This window comes from Harpia harpyja, chromosome 11 (genome assembly GCF_026419915.1).
Source record: "Harpia harpyja isolate bHarHar1 chromosome 11, bHarHar1 primary haplotype, whole genome shotgun sequence".
Lineage (NCBI taxonomy): Eukaryota > Metazoa > Chordata > Aves > Accipitriformes > Accipitridae > Harpia > Harpia harpyja.
The window spans coordinates 34,046,572-34,062,741 of record NC_068950.1 but is presented as its reverse complement, the minus strand read 5'-3'; the positions used below and the strand labels follow the sequence as shown (position 1 = coordinate 34,062,741).

General features: G+C 58.5%; 1 protein-coding gene across 3 annotated transcripts in view; it reads right to left on the bottom strand.

Moving 5' to 3' along the window:
* Window positions 1-16,170, bottom strand: part of IPO13 (importin 13) — a 33,292-nt gene that overhangs the window by 3,764 nt on the left and 13,358 nt on the right. For 2 of the 3 annotated variants that reach the window (XM_052800978.1, XM_052800980.1), the window contains exons 3-15: window positions 13,154-13,294; window positions 12,847-12,988; window positions 11,587-11,753; window positions 11,044-11,164; window positions 10,587-10,734; window positions 10,240-10,421; window positions 9,332-9,358; window positions 7,839-7,973; window positions 7,463-7,606; window positions 6,966-7,046; window positions 6,226-6,363; window positions 6,035-6,131; window positions 4,108-4,160 (exon numbers count right to left, since the gene is read on the bottom strand). In XM_052800978.1, coding sequence (XP_052656938.1) covers window positions 4,108-4,160; window positions 6,035-6,131; window positions 6,226-6,363; window positions 6,966-7,046; window positions 7,463-7,606; window positions 7,839-7,973; window positions 9,332-9,358; window positions 10,240-10,421; window positions 10,587-10,734; window positions 11,044-11,164; window positions 11,587-11,753; window positions 12,847-12,988; window positions 13,154-13,294 — 1,576 coding nt within the window. The remainder of the gene's footprint in view (window positions 1-4,107; window positions 4,161-6,034; window positions 6,132-6,225; window positions 6,364-6,965; window positions 7,047-7,462; window positions 7,607-7,838; window positions 7,974-9,331; window positions 9,359-10,239; window positions 10,422-10,586; window positions 10,735-11,043; window positions 11,165-11,586; window positions 11,754-12,846; window positions 12,989-13,153; window positions 13,295-16,170) is intronic. The other variant, XR_008237116.1, reaches the window with a different exon arrangement.

The following is a 16,170-nucleotide window of genomic DNA, read 5'->3' as shown; positions in this document are numbered from 1 at the left end:
GCTGGCATGGAAAGGATGTCGGGTTCTTCCCCATGGCAGCTGGGAGACCCCCAGGCAGGTCTTCAGAGCAGGCTCTTCTTCTGTGCCCAGCTCTTCAGAGGCAGGCATGGAAGAGACACTGAACCCCACTCCTCCAGCAGACAGGGGACAGTGGGGGGGCTGTACGGCCAGTTCCTGTAGCTCCCCAGAACACACAGACCAAGCCCTTATGTCCAGCACCACCACCTCTTCCCAGACCACATGCCTGGCAGAGCAGAGCCTCCAGCTTTGGAAAAGGCACGTGGGCTTGGCCAGGCACCAGGGCCAGGGAGGAGCAGTCAGCCCCTACCTGACAGGGACTGGGGATGCTGAGCTCATGTCCTCCACATGGCTCTCACTCTGGCTGGAGAAGGAATGGTGGAGAGCTCCAGGACTGCTGCGTGCAGCCTGGACCAGCCCAAGAAGGGAGGGAGATGGGGGACGGCGGTGGCTGGGCCATCACAGGTCAGTCCTCCATCTTCTGCCTGGCAAGGCCCCGCTTGCCCAGTCTGCTCCTGGTCTCCTGGTCAGGGGAGGTCACTGCAGCGCTCCCAAGGTCCGTGCCAGCAGGGAGCCCTGCCAGGATGGGTGGATGTGCCTGCAGCCACCAGCAGGGAGGCAGGCTGGAGAGCCCCAAAATCCTACCTGCAACCGGGAGCACGCACACTAGCGATACCCACTGGCCAGGGAGCGGGCAAGAGCTCCCGAACACCAGAACCTCCTGCCTGGGTTTGCAGACGGAGACCCAGGTGCAAGCCCCAACCGCCGCGGCTGTGCGGTCCTGGGCACGGGTGCTCCGGCTGCGCGGGTGGCACTGAGCCCCGCACCCCTTCAGGCGGGATGCTCACCTCGGGCACAGCAGCAGTGATGCTCTGCGCTGTTCCCAGCACACAGTGGAGGTGGGAGGGGAGCAGCTGAGGACAGATCTCAATGCAAAGGGTGCCAGCACCACTCTGTGCAGCCTTACAGCAGACTGGTTATTTTATACTTAGCTTTGAGTAGTAACAATAACTCCAGGGTCTCCGGCATCTGTAAGACATTTTGTTTAAGCCAGCATGCTCTTGTGATCAGCCAGCCATCGTCAAGAGTGGATTGCCAATTAACATGGTGGCAAAACGGTCAGCCACACCAACTGGGCAGTCCCACAGGCTGCAACCAGGCCCAAATAAATATACTGCAAAGTCAAGTGAAATCCTGTCACACAGAGAGAGGGCTCCCTGTGAGCTGGTGACAGAGGGCAGATGTGCAAATATCAGGAGGTAGGAGCTGCTTCTGAGTTATCAGAAGGTAGGAGAGTACTTGCTGGCAGAGGGAGAGGACAAAACCACTGCTGGCAAGGAGAAACCAGACACATTTGAAACAGGGAAGATATTTTTCACCAAGGTCATCAACCACAGGAGCAGACGGTCAGGGAAGTGGGAAAGTCTCCACCTTGACACACTCTTGGGTCCAAACTCGCTGCTGCTCTGAATATGCATTCCTTCACCAAGGGCTCCACAGGCGGAGCAGGCTGGGAGGCACACAGCCCCTGCCACATGAAAATCGGATCTGAAGAAACTGCAGTTCTGTCTGACTTTAATCCTTGGATCTACAAATGCTCAACAGCATCACCGCAGAGCATGGTCCTCTGGAAGAGGACTGGCTGGACCCACCTCTGCCATCAGACAGCTCTTGAAGTCCTGAGAGCAACGAGCCAAGCAGGGATGGCAAGGCCGTTTCTTGATGGATTTCAAAGCACCCCACCAGATCATCAGTCCGGGAAGAGGGGGAGGCCAAGGAAGAGCAGGAAACAAGTCCTACGTGTGAGGAGAGAAGATGGGATCCTTTGGTCTCCATGGGGTTGCTGGAATAAAAAGCCTAGGAAAACATCAGGTCTTGAGTGGCTGCGGGTGGCAGCGGGCTGGCAAGCGCATCAGGCACCTCACAGTGATTGATGGTGGAGCAGCCATGGAGGTAGGAGCCTCTGAGCTGCTCCCGTAACAGGACCTCCAAAGGACGTAGACTGTCTGGAGACCGGCATGCCAGGGACCAGGCTGGCTGCCAGCACGCTGGCCCAGCATTGCCTGCAGATCCTGCCCATGAGGGCAGCGTGTAACAGCTTCCCAGCAGCTGGGATGGGTGGTGTTTGCTCTGACAGCACAGCCCATGGAAGTGCAGCATGGATGCACTTTTCTCTCCAAGAGAGCACAAATGTGCCGTGTTCAGACACAGAGAAGGGCCCCAAGCCAGAAAGAAACTCAGCACTTTCCAAAGAAACAACAAATAGCCTTGGAAGAGTCTCTCAGAGTCACCTAATCCCCTACCCTCCCCCAGCAGGATCACCTCTACCTGCCCTCCAGGAGCAACAGGCTTGTTGAGTCCTTTCAAGACCTCCAAGCAACAGCAGCTCCCCGACTGACCTTCCAGTGCTTCCTTGGGCTCTGAGAAAGATCTCCTACTGCCTAACCTGGATCCTTTTCCATGATTTCCTTCCGTGACTGTTTGTCCCACTCGAGGAGAACAGAACAGGGGTTTTTACCTATGACTGGGATATCACCTTTTACACACCCCAAGACTCATGCAGCTCCTCAGGCTCCCATCAGCCTTTCCTCCTCACCGTGTGTACAAGGTGGTCATCTTCCCAGATGCTTTTCTCTATGCTCTCTGGTCTGTATCTACAGAAATGTTGTGCCCCAAACTGGGCACAGTGCTCGAGCAGAGGTCCCGCCAGCACCGAGCAGCTGGGGAGGACATCTCCATGAACTTCCCGCACAGACCCCATTCACCAATTCTCCCATCACGTTCAAAACCCTCGTTAAAAGGTCACAGCTTCTAAAACCAGCATCAGCAAAAGCTGTGAACGCTTTCCGATAACCTTGATTACATTACGTCTTTCAAGAGGAAAAGCAGGGAAGAAAACACTGCGATACAACTTGCGAGATGCGATGGGTCTCAGCGGGATCTGGGCATCAAGGTGAGACCCGTGAGGAGCAGACCCTGCCTGGGGGGGGAGGAAGGTGCAGCCCCCTCGCCTGCTCCGTCCCGCAAGACCCTTGCGAGGGCCGAGCTGCCATCGGAGGGGGCCGACAGCTTAGCACCTGGACATGCCAGGCACCCTTCCTGGGCTGCCGGCAAGGGCAGGACGGCCACAGCTCTGGCAGCTGCTCGGGCGGGTGTCCCTGCACAGCCACCCGGCCAGCACGCGTGGTCAGACCTCTCATCATTACAGAAATGAAGCAGAAAGCAACTTTGCTGGCCCTTCCTCGCCACCGACCCACCCTTTGGGTAGGTGCCGGGGGATATCTCTCCAACGGGGGCACTGAGCGCATTGAGGACGTCAGGGCTTCTCCCTCAAGGGCCACGGTGGGCTGAGGAGCGTGCTGGGCTCCCGCTGCTCCCAACAGGCGTATAGACACCCAGAGCATAGCACCGGCCCTGCCTGCCCACTGCCAGCGGTGACACGAGTGCCAAGCCTGCAGACAGCCTGCAGCCCCTGCCACACCAACGCAAACCGTCCCTGCGTGCCACCAAGCCAGCAGCATGGGAGCACTCCCAGGTTGCAGACACAGGAGCTGCCCCCACCCCGAGAGGCTGCCGGGGCGGGAGGCAGTGTGGCACCCTGGCAGGTCCAGACGCCATCACAAGCGCATTGTTCAGAGCCAAACCCCGGCAGCTGCCTGCTACCGCGGGCAGGGGCTTCCTCCCACCAGCCCTGGGCCAAGGCAGCCAGCTCAGCCCATCCCCGCTCCGGAGGACTCATCACAGGGCAGGTAAATGGGTCGGAAAACATCCACTTAATGCTCTAATTTGTCTGTCACCCGAGGGTGACTGCAGCAGCAGCCCCAAGCGCCCCGCGCCGGCTTCGGCAAGGCGAGGGGGGTGGCAGCTGGAGGATGCCCTGCAGAGGAGGGCACTGCCCTGGGGATGGTGCGAACCCAGAACTAAAGGAGAATGTTTTGTTTTCAACTTCCACGGAAACAGATGGAGAAACTCGATATTCAACTAAAAGGAAAAAAACGTTGTCAACAGAAAGCTAAAAATAGGTTTAAATTGAATTAAAAAGAGAAAGAGAGAGAACAGAAAGTGAATGAATAAGAAACTAAAACACACCTGTGCCAGGAGTTGCATAAATGAATCAACAATATCAGGATGATCCCTGGGCCCTAAAATATAATAAAGATGTAACTTAAGAGAAAAATCATACAAACAGCAACTCAACATCATATAGTTATGTGATACAGAAAGAATTTACAAGTGAAAACAGGAGTGTAAGGGAGGAGGGGTGTGTGGGGAAGGGGATGGGCAACATGAGCAGCTTGAAGCAAGTTAAAGAAACAAAACATACAAAAAATCATGAAACTTGGAGAACCCAAGAACAGAAAGAAACTGCAAAGGAAAGGGTCTGAAGCCCCAGGGTTTCCAGCTAGCACCTGGGTGCTGCAGAGCCAAGGTAGAGATCTTCATGTCCTTGGGGAGGAAGAGGAGGAGGAGCAGGGGCTAGCTGGGCACCATCTCCACAAGGAGAATTAGAGCTTTTGCACTGTGGGGACTGAGCGGGTGTCTTCAGAGCACCGTTCGGTCCTGGAAGATAACTGCAAGTGAACGACAACACCTCAGCAAACGCTTGACAGGCCCGGCCGGGCTCAGGCGTGCACATGCTTGTCACCAGCTGCTCAGGAGCCCCTGGCACAGTCACCCTCCCGCCCCGTTCCCAGATGCTCTCCGAGACCCTGAGTCCAGGACCCTCCTGGAGGTCTCCTCCAGCATCCTCCTGGGAGAGAGCAGCTCAGTGCCCAGAGATCTCCACGCCAGCGCCACTCACCCTACCTTGGCATCTGACTGTGCACAGACGCGTCTTGTCCCCTGTGGGGTCAGGCGTCCCCCTCTCTCCTGCCGCCCGTGGGCTCAGCAGAAGGGGCTCGCCCCGCTCAGGGCCGGCCGCCCACCGAAGGGGACCCATGAGGTGGGTGGGAGCACACAGTCCTGGGCACACAGCGAGCTGGACAGCCGCTTGCCTGAGCAAATCTCGTGTCCAAGCATTGGCACAGCTCGGGCTCTGACCCTCCCCTTTCCTCCTGCAGACATGCCTGCTGCTGCCCGGAGGCATCGCCGCCTCCCCGGGCGACGAGCCAAAAGGGTTTCAGCGTAGACGCATCCACACGCCGCTGGCAGAAGCAGGGACCTGATCTCCGGGTAAGCCCGGCTCGCTTGCCACTGACCCCAGTGACACCTCAGCGCAGCAGGATTTGCTTGGACCGTGCCGTGATGATGAAGCAGGGGTCCTCACACCTCCCCCACCTCTCTAGAGAGCTCTGAGCCTCGTACTGGGGGACGGCATCACCCTACCCAGCACCTGGCTGTGAGCAAAGGACAAGACCCCTTGGGGACCGCACATGGAGGTGCTGAAGGACCAGAGCCAGCAGCTCCAAGGTACATTTGTCCCTGTCACGGGGCAAGTCACCAAGAGGCTGAGGGGAGCCATGGTGCGGAGGGGCCTGTCCTAATCCCATTCGCTTTTTGTAGGCTGGGCAGCAAGCCGAAGAGGGGCCCCTGCCCTGGGGGAGGATGCCAGCATCCTCAACATCACAGCGGTGACTCGGTGGCCAGCAGTGACTCTGAAAAGGTCATTTCCCAGATGTTCACACACACATCCTCCTGCTCGTGCAAGGGCTTGATTCCTGGCCACTACAAGCAGCGCTGGCCCCCGGAGGAGCCCCAGCATCTCCCGAGGAGCACAGCCTCCCTGCCAAGCGGGACTGGAGCTCCGGCTCGACCCTTGCAGCACGCGATGCCCAGCCCTGCTGCAGAAGTGGGGCTGTCACGGCAGTACAGAGTCTCGCCCAGGGGTTTCCTGCTTCTGCTGCCCTGCAGGGAAGGTACCCACCTTCCAGGGGTTGGGATGAATCCAAGAAACAGAGATGGCCCCATTAGCTTAGCTAGGAGTGAAAACAGCCATTCCTGGTAAGACGCCTCCAGACTCCATGCATGCAACAGCCTGACAACAGCCCCAGCACGAAGAAGGGTTAATCCCACGTACCTTGCTGGAAGAGGGTCAGCGTGACTGAGGTAACGAGCAAGAAGAGGGCCTTGATGGGAGGGAAGTGGGCAGGCTCATGGGCAAAGATGTGAACCAGCTGCAAGAGAGAGAGGACTGAAGCTGCTGCTGGCCCTGCACACCCCCAGCCTCCCCGGGGAGCAGCAGCCCCAGCCCCAAGCACGGCTTCATACCTGCCGGGTGAGGTCGATGGCAGAGGCCTGGGGGATGGTGCTGTACATCTGCCCCAGCATCTCGCACAGCTGAGGCACCATGGGGGCAAAATCATCCAGGAGGGTCTTCACGGACTTCTCAAAGATGGCACAGACAGACTGCGGGAGAAGAGGGACTGCGTGAGCAACGGGCATCAGACGACCTCTCCCAGGTGGCAGGGCTTGATGGATGGGTCCCAGGGGAGGGAAGAGCTGGCAGTGGGGAGGGGGAACCAGCCAGGCAGAGGGCTCAGACCTGCTCTGGTACTGGTGCCCTGCCCTGCAGCCCAGGATGCTCCCAGAGACCAAGGAACACTGTTCCTGCTGCAGCGGGAAGTCTCCCCGAGGGGCCAGGGGGAAGTAGCTGGTGGGACGCTGCACATGGGTATTACTGGACTGAGCAAACCGGAGAAATACCGGATGACACCAGTCCAGGTAAGAGCAGAGCTATCCTCTTAGGAAACAGGTTTGGAAGATCCCCATCTCCCACCTCCCTGCTCATGGCAGGGCCTCTGTAACTGGAGAGGAGCAGAGCTGATGGGAGCACAAGACAGACGAGAACATCTGGATGCTGCTGGTGACTGTAAGCAGCACTGGTCCAGACAACCCAGCAAGACATCTGTCTTACCGGGCATCACCCAGAGTCTGTCCTTTGCTGTCCCCAGTTCAGGTCAGCAAGGACAGGCAGAGCTGCAGGCAGTACACAGGAGGAGCTTAGTTACCTCCACCACCTGGGCATCATTCAGCCACTTGCTGAGAACCTTCTGTATGAGCTGGAAGACTTGCTGCAGAACCACCACCACCTGTAAGGAATGAGAGACACTGAGGAGAATTGGCCCCCATGGCACTGGGGAGGGGAGATTCAAGACTAAGCATGGCCTGGACTCAAAACCTTCAGGCACCACTGCCTCCTCCCCTCTCCAAAGCTGGGTAGCTTTCTTCCCTGTTGAAGCAGCCCGGCATGGCTCACAGCTGGCAGGCAGCCCTTGGGCTGTCCTCCAGAGCAGCACCCAGTCAAGAGGGATCCTGCAGGTCACCTCTGCCCACCTCAGGAGCTGTGGGATGAGCTGAAGGAGCTGTTTGAGCTGGAATGCACCAGCACTACCCTCTTGATGGTACATGCTGCATTCCCACCAACCCCCCGCTCCTGGCACCAGCAGTGAATAGCGAGGCTTTGGCCAGGCTGTGGCAAAGGGCATCGAGCTACTGCTCTACTCACTGGGTTGGGTCCTTGCTGCACTGGCAGTTTCTTGACCTCAGTGCTTTCATGGTCATCATCGTGGTGGCTGATGTCTAGGGTGGTGAAGAGGTTGGAGAGCAGGCCCAGGATGTGGATGATGGCCAGCTTGTTGGAGGGATTGGGCTGCCAGGGAAAATAAAGCCAAAGCATGACACAGACTGCGCTGCTCAATCGCAGTCATGCCTTTGGGATCCTGAGGAACCAGGACTGCAGAGGCAAAGTGCCAGAGAGGGGTTCCCTGCACTGCACTCTCTCTTGAGCCCACGTTCAAGAGTGCTGCTGCAACACAGCAGCCCCAGGCCTACAGCCAGTAGGAGAAGCCACTTCTGGATGGAGGTAGCATGCGGGCACTCACCGTTTCATCAGCCAGCTTTTCCAGCTGCTGGATGTAGGGGGTGATCAGGGAGTGCAGGTTCTTCAGGATCTCCTCCACTTGCAGTGCAGAGAGCAGGAAACCAAGAGCCTGCATCAGCCACATGCACTGGCTCGTCTGGGACAGAGAGGACACACAAGGGGACAGGTCACCTCCCAGCCTGCAGCCCTACCACACACGTGCTAGCTAAGGCAGCTGCCAGGGGCCCAGCCAGCAAAGCCAGGACCCCAGTGTGCTGCAGCTCCTGAGCTGCTCTATCTGGGTCACTCTAGGTACATCTCACTGCAGAAGAGGGGAGCAGCTCTCTACCAGCATGGCAGAACCCAGGGAACAGGCGCTCTGCCACCAGCACACCTGGCGTCTTCCTAGCAACCTGCCAAGTTGGTGCCCAGATATCTCTACGCTGGCCCTCACCCTACCTCAGCACACCATCCTTTGCACAGCTTGTCTCGGCCTCTGTGGGGTCAAGCGTTTCACCCCAGCAGTGTGCCCAGGTGGCCAAGAAGGCCAACGGCATCCTGGCCTGTATCAGAAATAGTGTGGCCAGCAGGAGCAGGGAGGTGGTTGTTCCCCTGTATTTGGCACTGGTGAGGCCGCACCTCGAGTACTGTGTTCAGTTTTGGGCCCCTCACTGCAGGAAAGACATGGAGGTGCTGGAGCGTGTCCAGACAAGGGCAACCAAGTTGGTGAGGGGCCTGGAGCACAAGTCTTCTGAGGAGTGGCTGAGGGAACTGGGGTTGTTTAGTCTAGAGAAGAGGAGGCTGAGGGGAGATCTTATCGCTCTCTACAATTACGTGAGGGGGGGTTGTAGTGAGGTGGGTGCTGGTCTCTTCTGTCAGGTGGCTGGAGACAGGACAAGAGGAAATGGCCTCAAGTTGAGGCAAGGGAGATTTAGGTTAGATATTAGGAAAAATTTTTTTACTGAGAGGGTTGTCAAACATTGGAATGGGCTGCCCAGGGAAGTGGTTGAGTCACCATCCCTGGAGATATTAAAAAAGTGAGTGGACAGGGTACTCCAGGACATGGTTTAGGGGGCATGGTTAATGGTTGGACTCGATGATCTTGAAGGTCTTTTCCAACCGAAATGATTCCATGATCCTGGTCGCAGGCACAGCCTGGGCTCTGTCCCCACAGTTATCTCCCTTCTTTTTTCTCTTGAAGACTTGCCTGCCATTTCGGCATCCTTGGGCTTGGAAGGACTGGGAACTGCTAGAGTTAAGCCTCCCTGGGCACTTCCCTCTCTATGAGGACATACCCCCCAGCGTGACCCCAGCCCAAGTGCAGTGGGAGCCCGGCAGTGCAGCAAGGGGCAGCCAGCAGGTACTCCTGGCCCTGCACACAATGGCTGCAGCGCTGAGCTCTCCTCAGGGGACAGCCCAACTCACGACGGCACCCTTGTGTCTTCAGCTGAGCACAACTAAGGGGTACGGGGGGGCAAGCAGAACCAGCCAGAGGTGTGAACCAGCCCCTCTTACCTTATGAATCTGCTTCATTAACACCTCCTGCCGAAGAGAAGGGGAGAGAGAAAGAGGGTGAGTGCTGCAGAAAGCCCCTTCCCTCCCAGGAGGCAGGACTGACGCAGGAGGTCGAGACAACCAACAGCAGCGTGGCCACAGACAAGTGGCATGCACTCCCCACAATCCGCCACAGGCAAGGAGCAAAATCCTTGTCCCCTAGTAAGCTCCTCCCTAAGCCAGCTCACTCAGCCACCCAGCAAGGGGAGCCCCTGGCTTGGACAGGCTCTGCAGCAGGACAGCTCGAGGAGCCAACCTCAGCCGGGGCTTCCTTACTCCAGTGAGTGTCCCCCAGGCTCTAAAAGCAGAGACTTATCCCTTCCACCTGCCCCTCTCTGCTCCCATGCACACCCTGGCAGCTTGCCCAAGCCCAGCCGTCCTCTTAGTGCCTCGGGGCTCTGAGACCCATCTGCCCCAAATGTTGAGAGCCAAGAAAGACCACGGGACAAGCTGCCCAGGCACTGCAGGGACCAGCTCAGTCTCCACGGAGAGGCTTGAACACCAGGATACCCCCCAAGATGCCCAGCAGCAGCACCAGCTGCCTGGCGGGTGCAGAGCTGGCAGGTTGCTGCTCCCAACAAAGCAAACAAAACCCCGGGGAAAGGATAGACACCCAAGCGCATACCCCAGTAGACCCCTTGGCAGTCGTGTCTGCCACTGCCTGCCATTTCTGCGCTCACAGCAGGACACAGGGCCTGCCACCTGGGTCTACTGGCCTAGGAACAGGACAGACAACAAGTCTTCCACACCAAGCAAGAAGCCCTGAGCTGCTGCTTTGTGTCCCCCTGCCCTGATCCTTGCAGAGGAAAGGGTGTGCACAGAGCACATCCCAGGTCACCACCACACATTCATCTGCATCCAGCTCCTACCTGTGACACGGCGACAATGTTGGCAGCGTAGGGTGGCAGGTCGTACTTGCACTCCCGGCAGATCTTCTTCAGGGTGGAGACACTGGAGATGGAGAGCTCAGGGTTGCCCAAGGCTTGGAGCACCAGCGGCAGCACGTTGTTAATCATGACGGGGTGATCAGCCAGCCACTCTGACAGGGCCCCTGTGCACACAGACGGGATCAGACTGCAGGACTGCACCATGGGGTCTTGCTCCCCGCGTCCCGGGATGCTCAGCTTTGCTTTTCAATGGTGTTATTGCTGGGCAGGAGCGGTCTCAGAGGGGATCCCCCTCCCCAGCCCAGCCTGCGCGCGAGCAAAGGCCTCACCGATAGTGAACATGACTGTGTCGGCCAGCTGCACGTTGCTGATGCTGATCCGGGGAATAAGGCCAATCAGCCCCGGCACCACGTCAGAGTAGTTCACGTCGATGGTCTCTGCAATGGACTGGAAGCCGTAGAGCAAGGCCTCCGTGTGCTGCCAGGTGGGAGAGGCACCGTCAGAGCCACACGCTGACCCCTTATGCCCACCTCAGCCCCAGCTCCAGGCACTAGCTCAGACCACCCCACGGTGGCTGAGGAGGCTGGTCCCTGTGCAGCGCTAAGGACAGGGAAGCAGAAGACCTGTTCTTCGCCCCAGCAGACCCCAGAGAGCCTGCATGTGTACTGGCAAGGTTGTCATGCTCCTTGCCTCTATCACATCCCTTTGCTCTCAACGCCCCGTGGCAAGGACAGGTCCCCAAGAGGCTGGTAGCCATCAGCCTGGCACCCGGGTCCCCTCGCTCACCTGCCACGTGGATGGCTGCTCTGTGTTGGTCAGGAGACGTCCCAGTTTGTCATAGAGGCTGCTCAGGAGCTCAGCACCCAGCATCTCGTACACGTACATCAGCGTGTCAGAGATGTCCACCCTGCAGAGAACATGGGGGCTCTCCAAATGCTGTCCCCATCCCCTGCAGAGCACTCCACGCGCAGACACATTACTTCCCCTCTCGCTGTCAGGCAGGGTGCAGGCATTGCCTGCACAAGGACACTGCCCCAGCCCAACGCAGAGCGCTCCCAGGGCTTCCTGGGAAGGGCAACTGGTGCCACCCCAAAACACCAGCTTGTTTCCACAGCACCACCACAGCCAAAACAACTCTCGGTGGAAGGAATCTCCTCCATGTTCCTCCTTAGGCGTCCCCACAGCGCTCAGGCTCCAGGCAGGCAAGATGCTGCCTGTGTCCTTGCCTACCTGCCAAGCAAACCCCACCTCCAAGCCTAAATTTGCATCCAGGCAGGGAGCAAAGTGCCCTGCTCCTGCCACCCAGGGAGAGGCATGCCCCAGCTGTACCTGTATATCCGAAACTGCTCCTTCTCATCCGAAGACCAGAAGCCATACTCCTCATCAGAGGGGAACTGGGCTTTGTGCAGCAGCACGTCCACCAGCTGGAAGTAGACAGGCCTGTAGACCTGCTGGTACACCGCCTGCTTGTCCGGCTCGAAGGAGAGGATGTCGTCCTGGTGGCAGGAGGAGAAATACATCAGGTGTTGCAGGGGAAAGAAAATGGAGCCAGCACGCCCACTGCATGGGGGACTCAGGGGCATCTCCCAGGGCTGGTGGGACCTGTCACACCTCAGAGGTTGCATTTCCAGCTCCTCAAGGTCCACCTGATGCCAAGCCCTTCTGCAGCAGCAGCATTATCTGGAGGCAAGATGCTAGAAGCCCCAGCAGCTAGGTGGACCCTTGGGCATTTGAAGACAGCATGGTTACAGCAGGGTGGCACTGCCCTGCCGTGTCCTAGCCTCAGGAGCACGCCTGCTTCGGGAGCATGTATGCCTCAGACCCCCAGGAGGCAGGCTGGGATGGGTGCCTGGGGAGCACAGCGCTCTTCTGCCTGCACCTGTATCCTCAGACCCATCTGGGGAAGCAGCGAGAGGAGGTGGGAGCCTTGGCCTGGGCCCGCACAGCAGAGGAGCTGCCGGCACGGTGCCGACATCGCTCCCCTCCCTGCCCACACTCAGCCACATCGCATCAGATTGCGGAGGAATGGAGCTGGGGGGATGAACGGGGACTAAAAATAGAGCACAACATGGCAGGGCCGCTCTGTTGGTGCAGAGAACACTGGCCGTGGGAGAGGGAACCCATGCGGGGCAGCCACTAGCAGCCCCCAGCAGCCCCCAGCCCTCTCTCTCCTTCTCTGAGAGACCACAACTACCAGCCTGGCAGCAGGGTCTAGCCCACAGTAAGCCAGCACGTGCTCTCCTCCTTGCCTGCAGCCGATGCAGCCGCACAGCAAGAAGCTAAACAACCAGGTCTGCTGCTGGAAAAAAAAAAAATTAGCATGAAGTTTTAATTAGTTATGTTAACGAGGCCCTTAAAGGCTGGCTCAGACTTCCAAGGGAGACTGGGGGTGGAAAAAGCAAGCCACGGGGCCAGCATTTCTGAGGTATGTGCCCTGCGGTGGCTGCAAGTGCATGGCGAAGAGCAGGGGCATCGGAAATCCCTGGGGACCAAACGCAGCCAGGCCAGACCCCAGTCCCCGTGCACCGGTGCCTCCGGCCCTGCCTGGAGCACCGGATCCGGACAGGCTGCCCCACGATGGCCACTGACCTGCAGCGTGTACCAGAAAGTGAGCGTCAAGGAACTGGTGGTTTCGTTGACAGGGTAGTGCCCGGGGATGCCAGTGCAGAACATGATCATGTTGACCAGGGCCAGGAAGCTCTGCCAGTGCTCCACCTGGTCCAGGAGGGCCCTGGGGAGCAGAGAGCACGGTCAGGGGGGCACCGCCGCTGCGAGCCTGGCTCCTCTGCCCTGACACACATCACCGGGTGCAGGACAGGCCCTGGACAAAGCAGCATGTGGGGAACAGTGGGCTGCTCCAAGCTCACTTCTCCTGGGGACCATCCCCAGCACTCACCGGGAGTGGTTCTCCCCCAAGGCCACAGCGATGCGGCAAATCCCATGCGATGTCTCCATGTCCCCGCTCTGGACCGCCTGGCGCAGCTGCTCCTGGAGCCCCAGCACGGGGGGGATGAGCTTCAGGAGGGTGTTCACGTACCTGCAAGCACAGCCTGAATCAGTGCTGGGCATCACCTCACCGGCACCGGCTGCCATGGCATCCATCCCTCCTGATGCTCTCCCAGGGCTCCTGCCCAGCTTTCCCTACTGGAAGGCTGCTTTGTGTAATGGGATGCATCCAGGAGCCTTTACTGCTTATAGGGACTCTCCTCCCAGCCTGTGGCCTCGGGACAAAGGCTGAAGCACCGAATACTCCTGCAGCGGAGCCTCTGCAAGCAAAGAGAAGGGCCGAGCCAGCGGCCATCAGCTCTGTGCAAATCCCTCACTGCACCACAGCGTGGGTATCTGCCCGTCTGCCAGCACCCCCTGACCAGCACTAAATTGTCGCTGCCATAACCAGCTCCAAGCGAGTTGTGCCCACATGCCGCAGCATCGGCGGGGATGGGGAGTGGGAGAAGGGTGGCGAGGGCAGATCTGCAGGCTCTTTTTGCCATGCTTGCAGCCCGTGCTTCTCAGCTCTGCACGGCGGCAGCCAGAACTGCCGCTGGGAAGCCACACAACTCTCCAGCATGGGCACATCTAGATTGTGCTCTCTGGCTGGGATGAAGGGGGCAGCCACGCTCTGGGACTCCTACCCGGGGAGGATGCTGGCCCCATGGCATGTTCCCCCGGCCCCCCACCCTCCCCGGCTGCCGCAGCCCTGCGTGGCACAGCTCTCCCACATCACATCACGCACATCAGCCTCCCCTCGAGCCGCTGCCTGTAAGTGATGGTAACCAAGGCAACGAGAAGGAGGCAGCCAAGGTGAAATGCAGCCCAGGGCCCCTGGAGAGAGGCCGTGCCGGAGGCTGATGAGCAGCCTGCCATTTCCCTGCCCACCAAAGCGCATTATGCAGTGCTGCAGCTATTCCATGTGCTCCCCGCCTGCCCCGCTGCACGCAGGTGTGGGGCCAAGGATGCTCAGAGCGGGAGGCACACGTGATGCCAGCTCTCCTGTGCCCATCGTGGGGAAGAGATGTGAGTGCTGATATCAGGACAGCTGCACATCCACCCCGGAGCAGTAGGGCTACCCAGCGTGCTGGCCACTCTTGCTATGGCCAGTGTAGGAGTGAACAAAGCCATTGGTGCCACCAGCACAGGGAGAGAGCTGCACTGGTGGTGGCAGCTTCTAGGTCTGGGTCAGTGGGAGAAGACAAGAGGGAAGAGGGACTCTCCGCCTCGGCATCCCCCCTGTGTGCTGTGTGCTGCCAGGGGTCACCCCCTCCTCAGCCCTCTCCCCCAGAGGAAATCACACGGCGAAGGGGACAGGTATTTGTGTGTAAACCATTTTCAAGCCTCTCATGCCCCATGAGTGATGCTCATGGCAGTGTGGGAGCGCTGCAATAATGGAGAATTTGGGAATTCACCAGCTTCTTTCCCAGGGAACCGATGCTGCAATAAAGGTCAGCCCAAGAGAGCTGACAAAAAGGCACAGGGGACGTTCCACTGCTCCAGTGTAGGGCAAAGCCATCCTTCCTCTGCAGCACTGGGTTCACATTACCTTAAAGATGTTTTCATGACTTTAGGAATTTATGACAAGGAACCTGCTTCAGCTGGTTACCTTGAAATACTCAGAGTGCAGATGCCTAGACCTGAGCCAGTCCTCTGGACTCCCCGCACAGCCAACAGAGAGAACCACCTGGGTTTGCTTCCATGCTGCAACTCATCCCATGTTAGTGAAGACTTCTAGAAAAGGTTGGGTGAACCACATCCTGAGCACCACCTTGCTCTGCTCACTGCCTATGCAGATGTAAGGGTCCACAGCGAGGAGGTGGACTCCTGCTCTAGGTGAGTTGTTTTAACCAGTCACTCAACAGCCATGGCCAAGCCAGCCAGAGCTGGGCTCCTCTCCTCCGCATCCAGGAGCATGGAGCCCCAGGCCACCCCATCTACTTGATGCTGCTTCCCAGCCCTGAGCAACCAGTTGGCACCATGGCCCTGATCGGGCACAGAGCTCGCCCCAGGAGGCAGACACCGTGCCTGCCAGCCCTGCGGCCAGCCACCGCTTCCCACCCACGGCACCCCAGTGCTGGGCAGGGGAGGACAAGACCATCCCGGCCCAGGCAAGTCCCTGGCCGCCCAGCTGAGCAACCTGTCTCCAGCAGCCGATGACTGGGAATGCCTGCGAAAGAGTATATGAACGTGGCAGCCCTATGGTGACAGTTCCCCGTGTACTTCCCTCCTGTGATTTGTGTTAGCCTTCCTGAGCAAGATTTGCTACCTTGGTATTTAGCAGCTGAGCAAATTTTTCTTCTGTGAGTTTGTGCGGTCCCTTCTCAAATCTCAATGCCCAGTGAACTGCAGCATCCACAGCTCGCTCTGTGGGACCAGCACCTCCTCTACTTTTCCCACAACTCTCCCCAAACCACACCATGGTGCAGGGGACAACCTGCAGAGGGGAGATACAGGCAGTTCACATGGGACAATCTCATCCTTCCTAATCTAAAATTTGAGCCACTTCCTGATAAAAAACTCCCACATATTAAAAACCTGTTTCTAATGAAGCTCTTGGAAAACTATTCTAGTGCAACCCCCCTTCGGGGATTCAGCACCAGGTGCCAAGACCAGGAAGGGATGGGCTGGACACCAAGCAATCCCACCCAGACACCTGCAATCCCGCCAGCTCCACCACTGCAGCAACACCCGGCTGCTTTCAGAGAGGCAGTTCAGTGTCCGATGCCCACACTCCGTAACTCCCACCATGGGCATGCACCATGTGGAGGTCCCTCTCCCCTCCGACATACCCGCCAGGCTGCAGGAGGGTGGCCAAGTGCTGCGTGCCAGCTCTCCCCCTGCAGCACGTGCTGCCGAGCTCTCTGACCAGCTTAGCCGGGGGATAATCCTCAAACGAGACGGAAAATCCAGCCCAAGCCTCCT